Source organism: Bombyx mori, chromosome 18 (assembly GCF_030269925.1).
Source record: "Bombyx mori chromosome 18, ASM3026992v2".
Taxonomy (NCBI): domain Eukaryota; kingdom Metazoa; phylum Arthropoda; class Insecta; order Lepidoptera; family Bombycidae; genus Bombyx; species Bombyx mori.
In genome coordinates this window covers 5,727,421-5,747,811 of record NC_085124.1, presented here as the reverse complement: position 1 = coordinate 5,747,811, position 20,391 = coordinate 5,727,421, and the positions used below count along the sequence as shown (strand labels likewise).

The following is a 20,391-nucleotide window of genomic DNA, read 5'->3' as shown; positions in this document are numbered from 1 at the left end:
GTCATGGCGAAACCAGTATAGTCCCTGGAGGCTACTGGCAGATAGATAGGCCACAAAAAAAAAACTCGCAAAAAATGCCACCACTAATGCTCCGTAAATTGAACCTTTAAAAATTAGTAGCCACAATAAAAAATAATCGAACCTTAACAAATAATGTGCAATAATATGTACTTTACTATTGATTTAAAGTAATTGTTTTCGACGAAACAAAGGATGCTATCATGCGGCATTCCTACATACATATATTTACATTTTAAAAAGTGCATAAGCTAGTTTAAATTACAACAAAAATTCAAAGGATAATTATTGCTACATCTAGTATACTATTAAGAAGTTTACACAACTTTATATAATAAATTAGTAATGAAGCATAACATGTCTTAGTAAATTTCATTCTCAAGCCCAAATTATACTACAAATTGACTAATCTATATGATACCAAAACATTTGGGTTTCGCAACCAAAACCTCGGCACAGTCTAATTAAATTTTAAAAGTTTAATTCCTCTTTATTGCTGGAGGCTCTTCGTAAATCTTCTGATGACGTTTTCATAGGACTAGTCGTAAACGGTTGCGCATCACTTAAGTGATACAAATAAAATAATTTAAGTTCAGTTAGCACGCGCTCCCTTTCACTGTCCATCTTCGATGTTATTAACTGGATATTCCTTACGTAATATTTAAACACTACGAAATTCCGTTCTCACATCCATCAAAACGAGCGGTTTCTTCAATTTATTAACAGCATGTCCGCGTTATTGATATAATCTAATTATTTATTATGTGTAAAATTTGTTAGATCACTTACGTTGTGACGCAAGTTTCGTGGATGTCGTGACAAGAGATGCTTTAGCCATGGCCGACGTTTGTTAAAAAACTAGATCTAATCAATGTTAAAATAAATTTATAAAAATAGCTTAATGTTCGTTTTGAAATAACTTGAGAATTTTAAGTAAGAAAACATTCGTCTCCTCGTAAAACCTTTATTAAATAACATCAACGCAGCTGCTATACAAAATTTTTACTATATTGTGACAAAATATAACAATTACCGTATTTGGCTATATTCATACTTAAATTAAAAAGTCTTGATGTTTTTTTAAAATGGCCACTAAAAACTACTTTTTCTCATCTTCGTTTCTCGTTTCAATATCCATATTGTTATTATTTGAAACGTTTCGCATGCATATAATGTAATATTAAATTAATAGTTATTGTGACAATTTGGCATAAGCAGAACGGCCGCTATAAGAATTCTTGTAACTTGAATTCGGATCGGATGTACCGGCGTATTCAGTATTCTGTGTCACAATCTCATTTTCTTCTTTCGTTTGGGCTAAAGCGCCTTGGACTTTGTCATATTCCGATTGCACTGGAGAGCCATACGATGAATATTTACTTTGTGAATATTGATTAGACTGAGAAGCCGGAGTAAAGTAATTCTGAACTGGATTCGGGTACAAAAGATTGTTGTGTGCAGGTTGACTGGACTGACCCAGGACTACCGTGCCTGAAGGGTGCCCGAATAATGATCCTAGTGACAACGGTTGATAGTTAAATTGTGGGATTTGACTAACGAACGCATTATGATGAGGATGCACCTGATTAGCTGTGTTCGGCGAAAAGTAGCTATGAGGTATTTGAGGGAATGCGAAAATTTGCTGTTGCGGATAATGATTTGGTTGTGGAACGAAAGCTACTTGCGCGTTGCTTGGTGTTTTACTCGGCGCGACTTGATATCTACTTAGGTATCCAGGACTTGGAACATAGTTTATAGGCAAGTAGTGGGATGTGCCTTGTTGGGGTGTAGCATTGACTTGTGACTGCGCGGGATATGTTTGCGATGTATCTGCTTGCGAATTCCCTGATGTGTAATACTGACTGCTACCCTGGCTGGGATAGTACGAATTTGGCACTTGATTTTGGTATGCCTGGCTTGACGTAGCACTCTGCGTACTAGGATTCTGAGTGTAAATACTGTATGTGTAGTCCGGTTTCTGAGCGCTTGTTGAAACTGAATTCAACGCTGTTCCTTTCACTCCTCTCTTCTTGTGTTCACCATCTTCTATTTCGCTTGAGCACACCAGCGCAGCGAAAGTGATGATTATCTGAATGAAAAAAATATAGAGAATGAACAACGGACAATTCATCATTGCTAAACAAGCAAGCGTTGAATTCTAACAATCAATCAATCTGTATAGTTACTAACTTAAAGTCTGGATTCTCAACGGATAAAAGAAATAGTGAAACATGATAGCGATCAATAGTGGATGTTCGGATTGCAGATACCGAAACTCATTAACGTAAACACAACAATGATGCTCACCAACAGTTTCCTTATTGCCATAATGTTACGCGATACAATAAAAAAATTCACTACTATTTTACTGAACGGTACTATTACGTTTTACAAGGAAAAGTGTTGTATGTTTGAAACCGTTCGGAAAAGTGTAAGACAGTATCGAAGTTAACGTATTTATAAGAACGTGCATGAAACCACTTTCCTCGTGCTTCGGATATTGGTCGAGGGAAGTGACCGCCGGATAGGTCTTTGTCCTGTATCGGACACGTACGTATCCAGTTTCTACAAGATTACGAACTTCCTTTGCACGCATAAGGAAATATGCCGCATTGACTGCAACATGTACTCAAGATTGGACTCAAGATTTTAAATGCTAAAGGGAAATAAATCATCTATGAAGAGTGTTAGTACGAAACGATTATTGTTAGATCTTCTATAAATATGGTATCTATTACTTTCAACTTTCAGAGTCAAGTTTGATTTTTTGCTGAATGAAACTCGAACTGTTTTTTTTTATTGCTTAGTTGGGTGGACGAGCTCACAGCCCACCTGGTGTTAAGTGGTTACTGGAGCCCATAGACATCCACAACGTAAATGCGCCACCTACCCTGAGATATAAGTTCTAAGGTCTCATGTATAGTTACAACGGCTACCCCACCCTTCAAACCGAAACGCATTACTGCTTCACGGCAGAAATAGGCAGGGTGGTGGTACCCACCCGCGCGGACTCACAAGAGTTCCTACCACCAGTAATTACGCAAATTATAATTTTGCGGGTTTCATTTTTATTACACGATGTTATTCCTTCACCGTGGAAATCGATCGTGAACATTTGTGGAGGTACGTATTTCATTAGAAAAATTGGTACCTGCCTGAGATTCGAACACCGGTGCATCAATTAACACGAATGAACTGGACGTCTTATCCGTTAGGCCACGACGATTTCGAAATTTTGAATAAATTAAAAATACAATAAAACAAAAACAATTCTTGAAATTGCGCATTTTAAAAAAAATAGACAAATGAGTAAATTAACTTATAAACAATAGTCAAATCCTTTCACTAATAATATTTACTTCCGCAATCAAATCGATTGTCTCACGTGTGACTTTAACTGTATAGGAATTGAATGGCTATTATGTTACAACTTGTTTCGACCTCTTTGACTGAGAGCGGGATTATCTATCTACTATTGTAGGTACAACACAGACTAACGCTTTCTAGACTGGTCTAGAAACAAATAAGCCAGACTAGATTTGGTTCTTTACAGTGCAGATTTACGTATTAACAAGAGAAGTAGCTTTAAATTTAAGTTCTGGAATACCAGAGATGTTTGAGAAACTATATATCATGAAATTAGTATCTTACGTTGAAGCAACACTGCTATTTATAAATATCTACTCAAAACACGAACTCTTATCTATTAATCGAGTAGACAATTAACTCCATAAAAATGATTAGGTCAAAATAAAAATTGATCTCCAAAAAATACATATACATTATTCTAATTTGTTTAGTGAGCTATGTCACAACGTTTAACAAAGGATATCTATTTATATTACCTCACTAAAGAATACAAGGATGATTGAAATGTAAATTTAAAACAGTGTTGAATTTTGACCCCGCTCTGTTTTCTTCCAACATTTTGCGAATGCGGTTTGTAAGATCAGATAGCTTTTATACAATACAATTGACACTTTTTGAATCCGACTCCATGTCTAGAAGTTGGGGCAGCGTTTACCTTATTATGTCTATAACGTCCAGTAACCACACAAGATCAGATGGGCTGCGAGCACATTACCTATTTATATAAACAATAACGAATATTTATAATAAATAACTAGTACTATAATAAATAAGCGGACAAGTCACACACGGTCATCTTTTCTTTATTGCTTGTATATGTGTAGACGAGCTCATAGCCCACCTCGTGTTAAATGGTTACTGGAGCCCATAGACATCTACAACGTAAATGCGCCACACACCTTGGGATATAGTTCTATGGTCTCAGTATTGTCACAACGGCTGCCCCACCCTTTAAACCGAAACGCATTAGTGCTTCATGGCAGAAATAGGCGGACTCACAAGAGGTCCTACCACCAGTAATCAAGACTCCATCTGACCCCATCTGACCCCAAAATAGAATTTCCTGTACTATGGGAACCAGAGACTATTATACATATTTAAATACGTTTAAATAGATAAATACATAGTTAAAAAACACCCAGACAAAGAGCAAAAAAGCCTGTTCATCACACAAATGTTTGCCCGACCTGGGAATAGAACCCGCGACATAGCAATCAGTGGCACTAACTACTCCGCCACCGACCAAGCTAGTCAATAAAAAAAAACATACAGATCATTTACAACATTAACACTCTTTCCGCGTATTTTTAATTATGGTATGACAATAATTGTCACCAGGAACAATAACAGTTAATAGCTCTATCTAGTGATTAAAATTTTATTTATATTTTAGACACGTTAGAAATATTGGAATTAACACTCAGAAAAGAGGGATTAGTCACATCATCTTTCTATTTCGCTTCATCCAAGTATCGTAAGATGGCGCTTATAACAAAATCTCACGACTAAAAAAAAGGAAAGGCATTCTAAGTATACATAAATTGATCTTAGACCACGGAGACTTATTAGGCAAACTCCAAATTTCTCGGATTATTCGTGTTCTCCAGATATTCCAGAAAATCAGCAGAATCTATAAAAAGGTCACCATAGTCCGAACATACGTCATGAATAGAAAGTCAACCGTGAACACTCATCAATTTAGTGATTTCTAGAAAAAACTTGGGAACAAGATGAGACATACGATCGTGAGACGCATGATCAAACACTTGAACACTATGCAAAGGTTTTCGCGCAAAAATATAAAAATAAATGGCAAAGGTACGGCTCACAAGAAGCCCTGCCACTATTGAACGTGCTAATTTATTCTAATGACGCTAATTAAAAAAAAACAGCACTAAATCGTAATCTCACATAGTTAATGTTCCCAGTAAACCATTTAAAAAAAAAAAACTATCGTGCAAAAAAAAACTCAAGAAGTTACACAATGAGACAAATTCGGAAGTAAGCACTCTTCCACGTGTCCCCTCGACCGTGAACGAAGATATTGAGCAACAGTTTACACAATGTACGGAATTACTCATTCTTATGCATTCGACAACCAGTCTGTCTGTTCATTACATACACTATTATGTTTGTTCACGATTAAATAACTATTACGGTTAAATAACTCTTTATCGCGTTTTTTATATGTTTAATGACACATTTTACAATAACAATCATTTTAATGTGGACCAGCTGCCTTGCTGTGTGCTTAGTGCGAGTTTTTTAACGTTCTCGATAGCGTAAAAGTTAGCTCATATTTTTGGAACGAAGTTCCTTACGGCAGGCTTGGAGGGGATAGGGATTTTGCTGCGCGACCGAACTGAAAAAAATGTGATAGTAAAACCGTAAGAAAAAATCCGTGGAAAAAAGTGCGTGGAATAAAACCGTTACAGGCGCGACAGTCGCATACACAAGCGAGTAGTGTATAATACCTTTCTCTTTCTCCCTCTTTCTTTTACTTTTACATACTTTCCTGCACTTAAATAAAAACTAATCAGCAAAATTTAAGAGAAAAATCAAGAAAACCTACATAAAATTGAGCACGTTTTTTTTTTGCAAATTGTGTCGATTCTACATTAGCCGAAGGAAATTCGTTCCTACCTGGTGTCCCACGACACCACATCTTTCATTTTTATGGAATGGGATCGTTTGCGTACGTTTGCCATTAGGGGCGCTGTTCCAACTGCATATACAATTGGGTTAGCTTTTACGCTATCGAGAACGTTAAAAGGAGTTACTGGAGTTACATGAAGGTCGCTGGTCTTTTTTAACTCGTGTCGTGTCTCAAATGAACCGCATTGACGGATACCCTGTCGATTGACGTAATCACCGGACTTCCGCCTATGAGTTGGAGGCGTATGGACGTTGGACTAGGAATGTATAAACTACAAGGGGACACTACCACTTCCCTACGCAGCGTCGCATACGTGCTTTCTAATTTGACACGGTCATTGTACAGCTAAATTGAAACTTCGACTTCAAGATTTATCGTTGTGGTCACACTGTGATGCCTGCGAACTCTAGTAAACACTAAGCACCCGACTTGACCCGACTTCAATGAGCACGTCGACTCATTTAGAGATCTCACAAAGTAACTGCAAGTGGTGCATTAATTAACGCCTCTGACTGTTGCTACTTGCGCCGAGGTTCAGTGGGTTCAATGGGTTCAATTCTCACCTGAGGCCTGAATCTGCGATAATTTAACACAAATATTTTTTTGTATGCAAACTAGCGACATCTTGTACCGGATGCCCATAAACTTGTATGTTGTTAAAGTTAAGGCATTTAATTATAGTACAACTAAACACAGAAAATTAAAAAAATAATAAATCATAGAAGCTTAAAAGTCGTCGTGGCCTAAAGGATAAGACGTCCGGTGCATTCGTATGAAGCGATGCACCGGTGTTCGAATCCCGCAGGCGGGTACCAATTTTTGTAATAAAATACGTACTCAACAAATGTTCACGATTGACTTCCACGGTGAAGGAATAACATCGTGTAATAAAAATCAAACCCGCAAAATTGTAATTTGCGTAATCACTGGTGGTAGGACCTCTTGGGAGTCCGCACGGGTAGGTACCACCACCCCGCCTATTTCCGCTGTGAAGCAGTAATGCGTTTCGGTTCGAAGGGTAGGGTAGCCGTCGTAACTATACTGAGACCTTAGAACTTATATCTCGAGGTGGGTGGCGCATTTACGTTGTAGATGTCTATGGACTCCAGTAACCACTTAACACCAGGTGGGCTGTGAGCTCGTCCATCCATCTAAGCAATAAAAAAAAAAGTATTTATTTGTGATAGACAAATTGATAAAATTTTATCAATTTGTGGTTTCAGAAAATTTATAAAATCCTTAATTAAAAATAAAATGTAGGATAGGTAATATGTTACTCCCTGTAGGTTGGGGCCTCCCCCCAGTGAAGGTCACAGGGCGACCTAAGGGGGTCGAGGCTGCGCGGCGCGTTACCAGTACTCTAGCGCGCCGCCAAGTAGATACGAAAGAGCAACCGGTTGGCAGTGTATCGCGTCCCAACCCGGCAGGCTAGTTCTGGACCAGCGGCACCGTCTGGGCGGCCTCACGGGCTGCCGTACCGAGACGGCCGAGGTTTCAGAGCCTTCGATTCGCCTCGAAGGCTCCGTCGGCTGGGCGTCCTTGGGGTGAGCTGCACCGTCTGGTTGTAGTGCTGACCGCGGTAACCCCCTTACCTCATCCGGGTTCTAACCTCGGAGGGGATCGGACGCTTAGGCGAAGAGTGCAGGGGAGTCGTTTAGTGAGTAGCGCCCTGAAAACACCCTTGGGCCCGCGGTCTCGCAGTCGCGGACCTGTCCCACATACACCGTGCGCCCCTTAGGCGCGAGGACCACGTAGGAGGTTCGGTACGCGGCCCAAAAAAAAATTGTGATGAACATATTTTTATGAAAACAAAAGTAACTGCAGTTTTAAAAAAAAAAATTGTAATGAACATATTTTTTTTGCTAATATGTTACTGCCATCTACAAGTGCAATGAGAAACGAATCGAAGCGAAGCGAATTGTTGAGTGCTTGAGTTGCTTATCGATAACTAATTTATGTATATTAACTATAATTCTCACCTCGGACAAACATTCGTGTGTTTAACATGTTTGTTTGCTCTTTGTCTAGGTGTTTATTCTCTGTATAATAATATGTATATATTTAAACGAAAATAAGTATATTTGTCAGTCTCTGATACCCATATCACAAGGAATCCTAAATTGGGGTCGGATGACCGTGCGTGATTTGTTCCCAGTTATTATTATTATTTTAATTAAGTACCTATTTACAATGAGTCGTTAGGTAAGTACTTAAGAGTTTTATGTGAAATTAAAGCTTAAAACGCCTAGTGGATCATTCTAATTCTTTCAGAGCTATAACACTGTCATCTAAATACATATTTATATTTAGTAGCTAAATAATAATGTTTTTAACACGCTTTCATTAGCTTGGTATATTTCTTTGTGTGCAACGGAATGTGTGAACGTGACTTCGACTTCTAGACGTCTGACTAACTTGAAGATTTAAATCACCATTTAATAATTTTAATTAACTTCGCCTTGACAGAATAAAAAAATGAAATTAATATCTAGTCTAGTCCAGTTCGATTCGCTATTCAAGCGGTTTATTTAAAGTTTTTAAACTTCATTTCTAATTTTTACAACTAGCTTTTGCATTGACACGAGTAGAGCAACTGCTGACCTATTTACCGTTCGCATTAGGGCTGCAAGATTTTTTCAGCCTATAAGGGACAAATGCTTAAATAGGCAAAAAATACGGGAATTTAGTTTTTTAACCGGGATTTATTTAAAAACAAAATTATAGTGACATTATTTTTTTTTCATATTTCTCCGAGGAGCAAGTCGGTTTTAACATAATTTTATCGATTTTAATATATTTATAAAAATTAATACAATTATAATCATACGGTTCGAATACGGGACAGAATCAGTCCCGTCGCACAGTGGGTCGATACTGTGAGTTTAGTGACTTAGGGACCAACTTTGTTTTTTTATAAATTTTTTTATGTAGATAGATAGAGCTCGTTAATCTCAATAATAATTGCTTTGGGCAAAAATTACAAAAACTTTATAGTTTGGTCAGAAAAATGTGTTTTGTGATTTTTTTGTATGGAGCGGGTCACATTAAATTAAATTCCTGCTAAGTACCGCGAGGTCCCGGTTTGAAACTTTATTTTCCTTATACCTTGTCTAGTCTACTATCATTTGATGCTATGAACATGTGCATAAAGTTGCAACTCTGCCAAATAAATGGATCGAAAAAAATTAATAAATACATAGAATAAAAACCTTTATATTTTTTTTCGTAAGTGCTTTTAAGTTAAATTTGATATGGATTAGTAAGTAAAAGCACGTAATGATACCCATAATTACATAATACCTAACAACAATACATTTAGTAGGTCTCTAATTAAGCAATCTCTCTAATTATTAAGATAGTTAACATTATTTAAGGATAATTAGTTAAGTAGCCATTACTGGGTAGTAGAAAATATAGTAAACATTTGTTTGTCTCTGGAAGTATAAAGTGACCATGTTTATTATATACTAACTAGTGTTCGTTTATTCGTACTACTACTAACATCTCGTGATTGTCGTTGTGATCTTGCTGTTTCCGTTATAATTGAAAATTTTGTTAACAATTTAGGATTATTTATGATTTTAAGAGAGCAACTACAGTCGCTGTCTCATAATAAAAAACTCTTTCAATTCCTACAAAATCAAATAAACGTGACCGAAGAGAAAAATGTTAAACTCCAAAAATTCAGTACGCAATTTTGTTCAAATATAAGTGCAATATGGAAACGAAGTAGTCGCATGTTAGCACAGTTTATAAGAAAAAAATGTGATTGGTTAGAATGTGCAATAAACTGGCCCGAAGGAATGATACCTGAAGCTATCAACACTGCACATGAAAGGCTCGAGATTTCTAATACTGAAGATGTTGAAAATGTACCACCCTCAAATGTACTACAGAAGCCTCGACATCTATTTTTGCACCTCGAAAACCTTTTGAAGAATTGGGATCCAGGCAAAAACGAAGACGCACTGAACAAATTTACCAATCGCTTTCGTTATCCCCGGATGAAATGAAAGCTACTACAATTACTAGTTTGAGAAACACTAGAAATGAAGATGTAGGAGAAATAATGAACCACTTGTCAAATCACCCCGAAGATCTAGAAAAAGTTAATGAGTATTTAATTACAAGTAAAGTGAAAAGTAGTACATATTCTCCCGATAAGGCAATATTAGTTTCACTTAAATTAAGTGGCAGTATATACACCTAAGAGAAGCAGCAAGTGAAAATGGGTCTGATTTATACCCTTCTTAATATAAAATTAAGCAAGAAAAGACCAAATGTTATCCAGGGAAAGACGAGGTAATTATTACTGAAGAAGGAGCTGCTATTAAAATGCAAGCATTACTAAACTTGGCGCTATATAGGCTTTTAGATGTGATTACTTCGGATTTGGACTCTGCAAGAGAGCTACTGCTTATAAGCAAATAGGCTTTGATAGAGCCCCAGGTCAAAGTAATTATAAACAAAAAACTGAAACAGAGTTTGATGATTCATCTATTTTCATGGTCAATCTAGTTCCTATAAGGCTTCAGAAATTTGATGGAACAATTGTTTGGGAAAACGACCTCATCAACTTTTTATTGCCGTCCAATAATGTTTAAATTTACAAAAGAAACGCAGTCAACAGTGACAATTATAAAAGTTAGCATAACAGAAGAAATAGAAAGACTTCAGCCATCAAAAATCAAACAAGTTGAAGTTAAGCATCAATTGCACATGATGATGATAGACGGCAAAATAACCTCATATTTTTCAGAAACATTTTCTGCTGTCTGTGATATTTGCAAAGCAAAACCGTCAGAGTTTTTTGGAGTGACTTGCTTATCAAAGAGAAAATAATGAAGAAATATTCCAGTATGGAATGCCATCTTTACATGCCTGGATAAGATGCATGGAGTGCTTACTTCATATCGGTAAATATAATTTTATTACTTCACAATTTTTTCATCGTATGTAGTTTCCTGTGAGATTATTTTTTATATGACACTTTTTTGTTTGCGTCTTATCGTTTGGACTTCAAGAAATGAGGTTGCAAGGGGGGATGACAAAGAAAAAATATCAATCAGAAAGAGCGCTATACAGCAAGCGTTTAAAAAGGAATGCGGTTTACTTATAGATGTTGTCAAGCAAGGAGTAGGAACAACCAATGATGGCAATACTGCCAGAAGATTTTTCAGGGATGCAGAAGAAACAGCCCGCATAACAGGAATATGTAAAGATTTAATAGAGAGGCTTCACGTGATTCTTCACTCTGTTGCATCTGGAGAGCGCGTTTCCAATTTTTCGGAATTTTTTAGATATACTGCAGAATTGTATGTTAATGTATATCCCTGGTATTATATATGCCTTCCAGTATCCATAAATTGTTGGCATATGGCAGTGATATATAATAATGAAGAACTTTGGTGCCATTCGTATAGGTAAACTCTCGGAAGAGGCAGCGGAAGCTCGCAATAAAGATTTTCGGAAATATACAGAGAGATGTTATTCAAGAATGAGAAGTAGAACGTCGACTAATGAGGATATTTTACACAATCTTCTTTCGTCTTCTGACCCAAAGATCGAAAGGTGAAACAAAATATATAATATTTAGAGAGATTGCATAATTAGAGACCTACTAAATGTATTGTTGTTAGGTATTATATAATTATGGGTATCATTACGTGCTTTTACTTACTAATCCATATCAAATTTAACTTAAAAGCACTTACGAAAAAAAATATAAAGGTTTTTATTCTATGTATTTATTATTTTTTTTCGATCCATTTATTTGGCAGAGTTGCAACTTTATGCACATGTTCATAGCATCAAATGATAGTAGACTAGACAAGGTATAAGGAAAATAAAGTTTCAAAGCGGGACCTCGCGGTACTTAGCAGGAATTTAATTTAATGTGACCCGCTCCATACAAAAAAATCACAAAACACATTTTTCTGACCAAACTATAAAGTTTTTGTAATTTTTGCCCAAAACAATTATTATTGAGATTAACGAGCTCTATCTATCTACATAAAAAAAATTATAAAAAAACAAAGTTGGTCCCTAAGTCACTAAAATCATAGAATCGACCCACTGTGCGTCGGGACATTTTAAACTAAGCCTAAAATACGGGATATCTGGCAACCCTAGTTGTCATCCAAGTCATTCGAATTATTTATATCGATTTTCTCTCGCTCGCAACCACTAAACCTGTACAACTTACCAATAAACTCAAACCGTACAAACGAGACATTCATTTTTTTGCAATCAAAACCAAAACATGCAAAATCCTCAAAAGATTTTGGAAATCCAGTAGATATTCGTTTTACAATCACAACCGACTCCCGCAATTTCATTGTCTTCTAGCACGTAGTGATTACTAAATAAATCTCTGACCCGGTTATGTTCGATAATTACGTAACGAGGTGAATTTTAGCTGAAAATTTTATTCAGCGTCACAACTTTAGGCTTCCGTAATCGATACTTTCTTAGTAGCGAGTTAATTATATCACTTCGACATACATACGAGTGTCATGACAAACACGGAGATTACACATATCGTAAACACGAACGCCGTATCTGAAATGAAACACCTCGCTGGATGCGTGTTTTACAACGTTTTTTTAACCTACATAGGCGATTTTACGGACCTCCTACACGCACGATAGGCGATTATACGGGCCACCGACGTGAATACCAATACGCAGAAACAATATTGAATTCTCAATACCATAATTGCCTTCACACACACAAACACACCCACATCACTAATGTCGAGCGATTCGTCTCCTACAGCAACCAGGAGTATGATGATATCCACCCGTTAAGTCTCTCAAGATCTAAATTCAGAAATATAGGAGGTTACTATTATTTCGATAAAGAAGAACAGGGGACCGGGGTAGTATTTTCTTTTTATATATTTTTTGCTAAGATTTACGGAAGAGCTCACGGCCCACCTGGTGTTAAGCGTTCATCGGATATCAACAACGTAAATGCCGCCATCCACCTTAAGACATGTGTTTTAAGTCTTAGTATTTTAGCAGAACGGCTGCCCCACCCTTCAAAACGAATCGCATTGCTGCTTCACAGCAGAAATAGGTAGAGTGCTGGTACCTACCCGTGCGGGCGCACAAGACCACCACCTACCAGTAAATACCTCCAGTAAATACTGCATTGTTTATTGTATTGCATTATTATATGAGCTCGAGGTCCATCTGGTGTCAAGTGATTACCGAAGCTCATAAATATCACAACGTGAATGCCTTCATCCACCTTGAGACATGAAGAAGAACTTTCAATCGTATAGTACTAGCCCACCCTTACAACTGGTACACTCCCCGAATCCTGTTCACGCAGGCCCGTTGTCGCCCTAGACACGTCCTTACGGATCCATCAGATCCAATAACTCTATCCCGGTAACCGTACTCGTCGAACTCGGCAAAGAGTTCGAAGTGCAACCTAACCCATGCATCAGCCCGCTGAGTGTCTCGCCGGATCTTCTCAGCGGGTCGCGATTCCGATTCGGTAGTAGATTCATTCGCGAAGCAGCTACTCTTGAGTTGTTAGGTCTCCTTCGAAGGCGCTCGGGCAGCTGTTAGCAAATCCCACCCCTCCTGGTTGAGCCTTGCTCGCCCAACTGTCCTGGTGAAACTGGAAAGGCCTCCGGGCCACCAGTAATACTTCGATCATTAAAAAAAACTGGTATACGTGACTTCTTGGCGGCAAAAAAAGACAAAATACAAATTAGTTACAATATACCTAGTGTGCATTAGTAGCTTTGTAGGTACCACCCGTATAGTTCCACAATGCGTTCTGCTACCAATAAATTTGAGCCTATTATAATTAATAGCCAGGTAGACTTCAATCATTTATATCTTACAGGAAGAGTGGACAAGACCGCACGGAAACACTCCAATGTGCTGGACCGACCAAATCAGAAAGTGCGGTGGGAACCCCTTAGTGCATCAGAATAGCCTTGACTCCCCCCAAGCCTAAAAAACGATCTCGACCACTCTGTCAAGAGTGAAACGATTAAGAAGAAATCTTACAAATTTACATTCTTTGCGTCTGTCGGCTGACGTTTGACTATAAAAAATTCTCATACGTATAAGACTGAATTTGTTTTGATAATGTCTTCACTAATGTATCGATGTTCACTCAACTAGCCAGTGCTTTATTTGGTCAAAGAAATCTACGATCATGATCATTACCAACGGTCTGGTTTTACAAACAAGGTAGCTTATTCTGACGGTTAAAAGATTTATAGGTAATATGTGTGCTTTCGTGGTGTTGTGTGTGCCGTGACAAGACTCATTCGATTTCCTTAAAAACTTTCCTTCAAGCGAAATTGTTTCTGCATATCGTAGTGTTCCAAAAGAAACATTCACGTTACTTGTTTTTCGAATCATAAAGTTTATCTTCCCTAAATACAATCCTATTAGGTGTTCAGTGTGCGCCACATGAAAATAATACATCATATTTGTGAAACATTTTATTGAAAACAGTAACAATCTTACGTCTAACACTACAACAATAAATAAGTTGCTTAAAAATTAACATCAATATTTACAAAGGTTCACGGCGATTGAATCGTAGCTGGTAACAGTAATCCAACAGCATTGCGGTTAGTGATTTAAAACATGCACCTAATAATTATATTAATGGCTCGTTCTTTCAAACTCGTTTCGAATCGAACAACTTTAAAATGTAAGCAATCGCATACGCATGCCATACTAAAAGGAAAGTTATGGCTCTCGATTGATGGCAAGAATCGAAATAATTGCAGCCCAGTTAATTAGCAGAACGAACGCTAATAATAATTAATACTAATGGTAAACTTTCACCCAAACAAACCCGCATATTCTGTCTGGGCAACATTCAACGTAACTCACAAACGATTTTCAATATCAGATAGATTTTACAAAAGAAATCGTTCAATAGTAACTATATCGGAGATCTAATGGACACGCGGTTTCAGTTCTTCGCTGTATTTAATGGTGTTGTAACTCGTCTCACTGTGAGCGCCGTGGGTGTCTTTAGGAGAATACCGAGAGCCACTGTGGCCTGCGTAGCTGTGCTTAGAACCAGAGTGAGGAGAACTCAATGAGGACCCCGAACCTTTGTGTGAATGCTTCGTTGGAGTACTGACATAGTAAGGTCTGGCAGCACTAGCGGAATGAGATGCTACAGCGGGATACGATGCTGTTGGGAAACCGTAAGTGGTGCCGGGTGGAGACGCGAACTGCCCTGCTGATCCGAATGAAGCCAAACCATCTAAGGAATGACCAAGACCCTCACTCTTAATGGAACCAAAAGCTGGAGCGAGGAACTTAGAAGAATCAGCTCCAAATCCACCAAAAGAGCCTGGATAACTGGGTCCATTAGCAGCAGGTCCGAAAGTGAAAGCCGCGTTACCACCAGGGAAGCCAGCGAAAGATGGCGTACTGTAAGCTACAGGCCCGGCAGAAAGCCCATGACTGGAATCGCCTTGGACAGATGATCCTAAGAAAACTGATGGCGTGAAGGGAGTTTTACTAGCACCAAGATTATTACCTCCATAGCTTTTCAAAGATGCGCCGAAGGGGTGTCCTGAGCTACCGAAAGATAATCCGGCTAGAGAATGACCTCCACTGCTAGAAGAAGCAGAGCTTCCTTCATCGGCCGAATGTCCTGAACTAGGTGCGGAGTATGTCAAAGCTGAGGATTGCGAAGACTGAGACTCGGATGGATGAAATAATACTGGTCCAGTTGAACCATAAGAACTGAGACCTTTCACTCCAGATGCGTAGTGCGCCGGGGAGCCTCCCAAAGATCCAACTAAATTATATTGCTGCAGTTTACCATAAGTATATTGCGGCTGCGATAGCTCTTGACCCTGTCCGCCTTCACCGCCAATGTGGAATTCTGCAACGCTGTTGGATGGTTGCAAGGAAAGAGCTCCAGAATTAAGACTATGGCTCAGTTGATTCATAATTTGGGAGATATCTCCAGATACTAGACCGCCTGCGCCATGAGTGGGTTGCAATGTAATAGGAGCAAGTTGAATAGTGGCATGACCATTAGCAGGATACTCTTGAGATGCGTACTGAAGCCCAGCAGATCCTTGACCATCGTAACTAAAGCTTGGTTTTATTCCACCAATACTATATCCAGCTCCGACATTAATAGAGCTGGCATCGCCATGCGAATTCGTGGCTGGTTGGTAGTTTTGTGTACTGATTTGATATGATGGCTGATAGCTTGCTGAAGAGTGTCCAGAAGACGCATAGTTCGATGGAGACTGTCCAGAAGATGTATAGCTCGATGGAGACTGTCCAGAAGATGTATAGCTCGACGGAGACTGTCCAGAAGATGCATAGCTTGATGAAGATAGTCCATGTACATAGCTTGCAGGGGCTTCTCGTTTATCCTTTACATCGTCGGCTCTTTTTGCTAGGATGGACCATGGCGCCGATAAACTTAACAAAGTGATGAATGCCACCTGCAACAAAAAAAACCGGTGATAATACTAAAATAAAAACAGTATATTGCGTAATTACACAGCTCTGATATTTTTTATATAACTTTTTATAAAACAGGAATGACGAGTACAGATGAATGAAATCAAGTTTATTTTGACCCGCATCGCAGTATTATTCATCATTATTGAAACCTACTATATATCGATTTCACTTTTCCACTTTTACTTTACACATCTATATACGTATGCTAATCGCAGGTAGTTCTTCTCAATCATCCATCAAATCTCATAATGCTGACATCAACCAAATTTATCTAACAGGTATTTGCAGCGTGAAGCCTGCTTAACTGTATAACGGTCACACTAACACTTCATTTTGCACTTGTATTAAAACATTACTAGCACAAGGGAACACGCACTCACCGTGAATTTCATTTTAGATGCTTAGTTAGTATTCGCGTCTTGTTGATGAAACTAAACCACTATACGAGAGTTGATAAACAACTTGAGAAGATATTTCCCTCGAGCGATCGGTCGGCTGACTTGTACAGCCGCCGAATTTGTAATGTGATGTCGCAGTGTTTTCACCGAATTTATAAGAGAGCGAACGGTGGCGAGCACCCGACGCCTTGGACGCGGTATCGGAAGGGTAAAAGTGTATCGGAGGACCCTTTCACTGCACCGGCTGAAAGAATGGGAGCGAGCCACTAAGCTTCCGAACCCAACAATGAGGTAATAGAGACCGGAAGCGTTGCATCATAGTGCTCACGGTTTCTGTGCCTACTGGAACAGATGTCCAATAACGGCAGCGAACGTGCCTGTCGGTTGTTGTAAATTGATTTGTTTATTTATCGGTCTCTAATTCGTTTTTTGAATTTAATTTATCTAACTATTCGTGTCCAAATGAAACAAAGCCTTTGCTATTATAGCTGCAGTCCAAACGTGCCTGTCGTTTGTTATAAATTGATTTGTTTAATCATCGGTCTATATAGGTATTTCGTTTTTTGAATTTTAATTTACCTAACAATTTGTGTTACAGCCTTCGTTATATTACTCTCCGAATCGTTGGCTACGTGCCATCAGGACCTCCATCGTATGAGACAGTAAAGACAAAAACCGAATTTACAGTAGACGATAAAATGTGTATGGAATTACCAACATCCGATTGCACTTTCATTCAAGTCGAACTAATTTGTACGCCCAATGGGAAGCGCGCTAATGTATATGTGGAGAGCTGTACATACATAGACATTGTTTGCATTGCAACCATTGTTTGCTTAATACTTTTTGCTGTCAAGTTCACGACAGTGACTAAATGGCTTTTGATTTTAGCGATAGATCGATAACATTCGCGGTTGTACTATTATATTGAACTGAATTTTAATAACAGGTGAAATTGTGCATAGTGCGAGTTTTTTAACGTTCTCGATAGCGTAAAAGTTAACTCAAAGTTGTATGAAGTTGGAAAGTTTGCCTACGTATGCCTAGGGGCGCTAATCCAACTGCATATTTTGAATCATGAAATGTATGAAATGACATTTTTGAACGTCAGTGAATAGTTTGATCGAACTGTAAGTTTTTTAAGTGAACGAAACAATGCATTTAGCGTTAAGAATGATTAAAAATAAACTTTAACTTTTCGACTGTGAGTTATTTGTCTATTTTATTAGCGTGTAGTTGCGAAAAAAATATTTGCTTTCCATTATGCCCGTATAATAAGATAATACAGTCACATCCTGCGCAAAATTATTTACAATTTCACCTATTAAATAAAAAAATGGAACTGCTTTAGTGCTGTAATAATCGTTTGCAAGACGATACGATCGCTCCAACAGCCTGAACGATAAACCATAACTAATTAAAATGGTGTTATTGAATTTGAAAGTTACAGTTATGTGTGCACAATTCGAATTCGTTTTGTTTTGTTTTAACAATAACGCAATAGTGTATTGTTGGTACTTACGTATATTCTTATGACTTACTTATTACGATGTCTATCGTAATCGTGACTATTACATAAAGTACGACTATTGTGTTTTAATCTGACATTGATCGCAGAGTCTCGGGGTAGTAATTGTATTGTCATCAAAGAATGTTAAGTCCGCGTGATCTTCGTTATAATCCCCAGCTTAAAAACAACTTTAATTTTAGTCGATTAGCGGATAATCACGTGTCCTGTGACACAAAATGATTCTTAGGGACTATAAGAGAAAAGAGCATCTAAATATGGCAAAATTAACGCAGTTGCCCAAATTCAAAGTCGTAATTTAAATTACGGTTATACTGCTTTCAACCTACAAACCGCTTAATTCACGGCAGAAATAGGTACTAGCATTATCCAACTTATCCTTCCTGCCTTCACAAGGCTCTCGTTATGAGAACGATAATACAACTCGATACCGTTTGACATAATCTATGCTTATTATATAAACCAATGACACAAGGTGATACAAGAAATATCTACCACAGCTTAAACTCCATCGGACATACGAAATAATATGATTAGACCGAATAAACCAGATATCATTGTTGTAAAAAATTACTAATGGTAGGTATGCATCAATGTATGTATGTATAAATTGGTGGTCACTGGAAAAGTCGAGGGCAAGCGACCAAGAGGCAGGAACCCGACCCGTTGGGCGGACCAGATTCGTGCAGCCCTGGATACCACAGTGCACGATGCTCTGCACTCATCTGCAGATAGGAACAGATGGCGGTGCATTATAAAAAACAAACTGTTTCAAGGCCATGACCACGACCCTCAGTATTGAGGAAACCGACGCAAGGAGGAGGAGAGGTATGTATCGCAAGCCTGTGTGGATAGGAACCGTCACCCTGCCTATTTCTGCCACGAAGCATGCACTAATGAGGTAAGCATGTACTATCAAAAGGTATTAATAATAAACATAATGAAAATTAATAGACAATCACGTAGCCATTGCAACCAAGCGTTGTTCAAATAATTGAAATGACCGATATTTCGCTTCAAATTACACCGTAGCACGTATGAAATTAATTCTTATCAAAAAAAAGATCTGACTAAATACTGAGTTATATAAAACATCTTAATCAGTTCAGATACGTTAGTGACATAACAAAACGTCTTCAGGTCCAAATCTGTTCTGTTATCGAGATGAGAAGAGATCGTTACGCGCCCCATCTTCTCAAACACCTACTGAACCTAATTCTCAATTATTCTTGTATCATACATCAGGATCCTCACTTATTTTTCCTGACCTAATCCCTAATCTCTGAGCCTCCATGTCCTCCATGTTCAAGTATACATCTAATTTCCTCAAGGTTGAGTCTATTTCTGTCCACGTTCTCGTTTGTAAGGTTTTTCTCAAGGTGTTTTTCAAGGTAGGTGGCGGTATCCATGTTTTGGGATCTATGGGCTCCGGTAACCACTAAACACCAGGTGGGACGTCAGCTCGTTGAATCATCTGCCAAATAAGAAAAAAAAAAAAACCATATAAAATGGCGGTAAAAACGAGTAATAAACTTCAACAGTCAATCTCATATTTTACTGTTCATTATACATGAGTATCACTAGAGAGGTCACTAGGTAGTCTAATAACAACAAAAAAAAGGTTTTAGCTGTTTGTTGGCAAGTTGGCAAGTTGACAGTAGCATCATTTTCCTACAATTATCTTAAAAGGTGACTAGGAATCCACCAGAGAATGCTGCAGCATTTTCTAAGAATCATACCAGCGTAGTGACAGCTGTCATTTACTGCTGGGAGGGCGCATAGCAAGCATAGACCTATATAGTAGGGACACGACATATTGTTCTATACGTACAATTGCCTATATAGCACCCATTTTGAAGGCACACACATAAACATATATCTATCTCGTTCTTACTCAGCACTTTAACTCGCAGGAAAACAATATAACAGTATTTCAGT

The 20,391-nt window shown here is 38.1% G+C and overlaps 2 protein-coding genes across 2 annotated transcripts; both read right to left on the bottom strand.

Moving 5' to 3' along the window:
* Positions 1 to 966: 966 nt before the first annotated feature.
* On the bottom strand, positions 967 to 2,509 carry LOC101741964 (RNA-binding protein EWS). The gene is made up of 2 exons (XM_004928163.4): positions 2,326 to 2,509; positions 967 to 2,107 (listed from the first exon to the last, which is right to left on the bottom strand). The coding sequence occupies exons 1-2, from the start codon at positions 2,344 to 2,346 to the stop codon at positions 1,211 to 1,213; spliced, it is 918 nt and encodes a 305-aa protein (XP_004928220.1). The 5' UTR covers positions 2,347 to 2,509; the 3' UTR covers positions 967 to 1,210.
* Positions 2,510 to 14,503: 11,994 nt separating this feature from the next.
* LOC101742840 (nuclear pore complex protein Nup214) lies at positions 14,504 to 17,463 on the bottom strand. Its single transcript, XM_012692005.4, has 2 exons — positions 16,908 to 17,463; positions 14,504 to 16,505 (listed from the first exon to the last, which is right to left on the bottom strand). The coding sequence occupies exons 1-2, from the start codon at positions 16,917 to 16,919 to the stop codon at positions 14,982 to 14,984; spliced, it is 1,536 nt and encodes a 511-aa protein (XP_012547459.3). The 5' UTR covers positions 16,920 to 17,463; the 3' UTR covers positions 14,504 to 14,981.
* Positions 17,464 to 20,391: the final 2,928 nt, after the last annotated feature.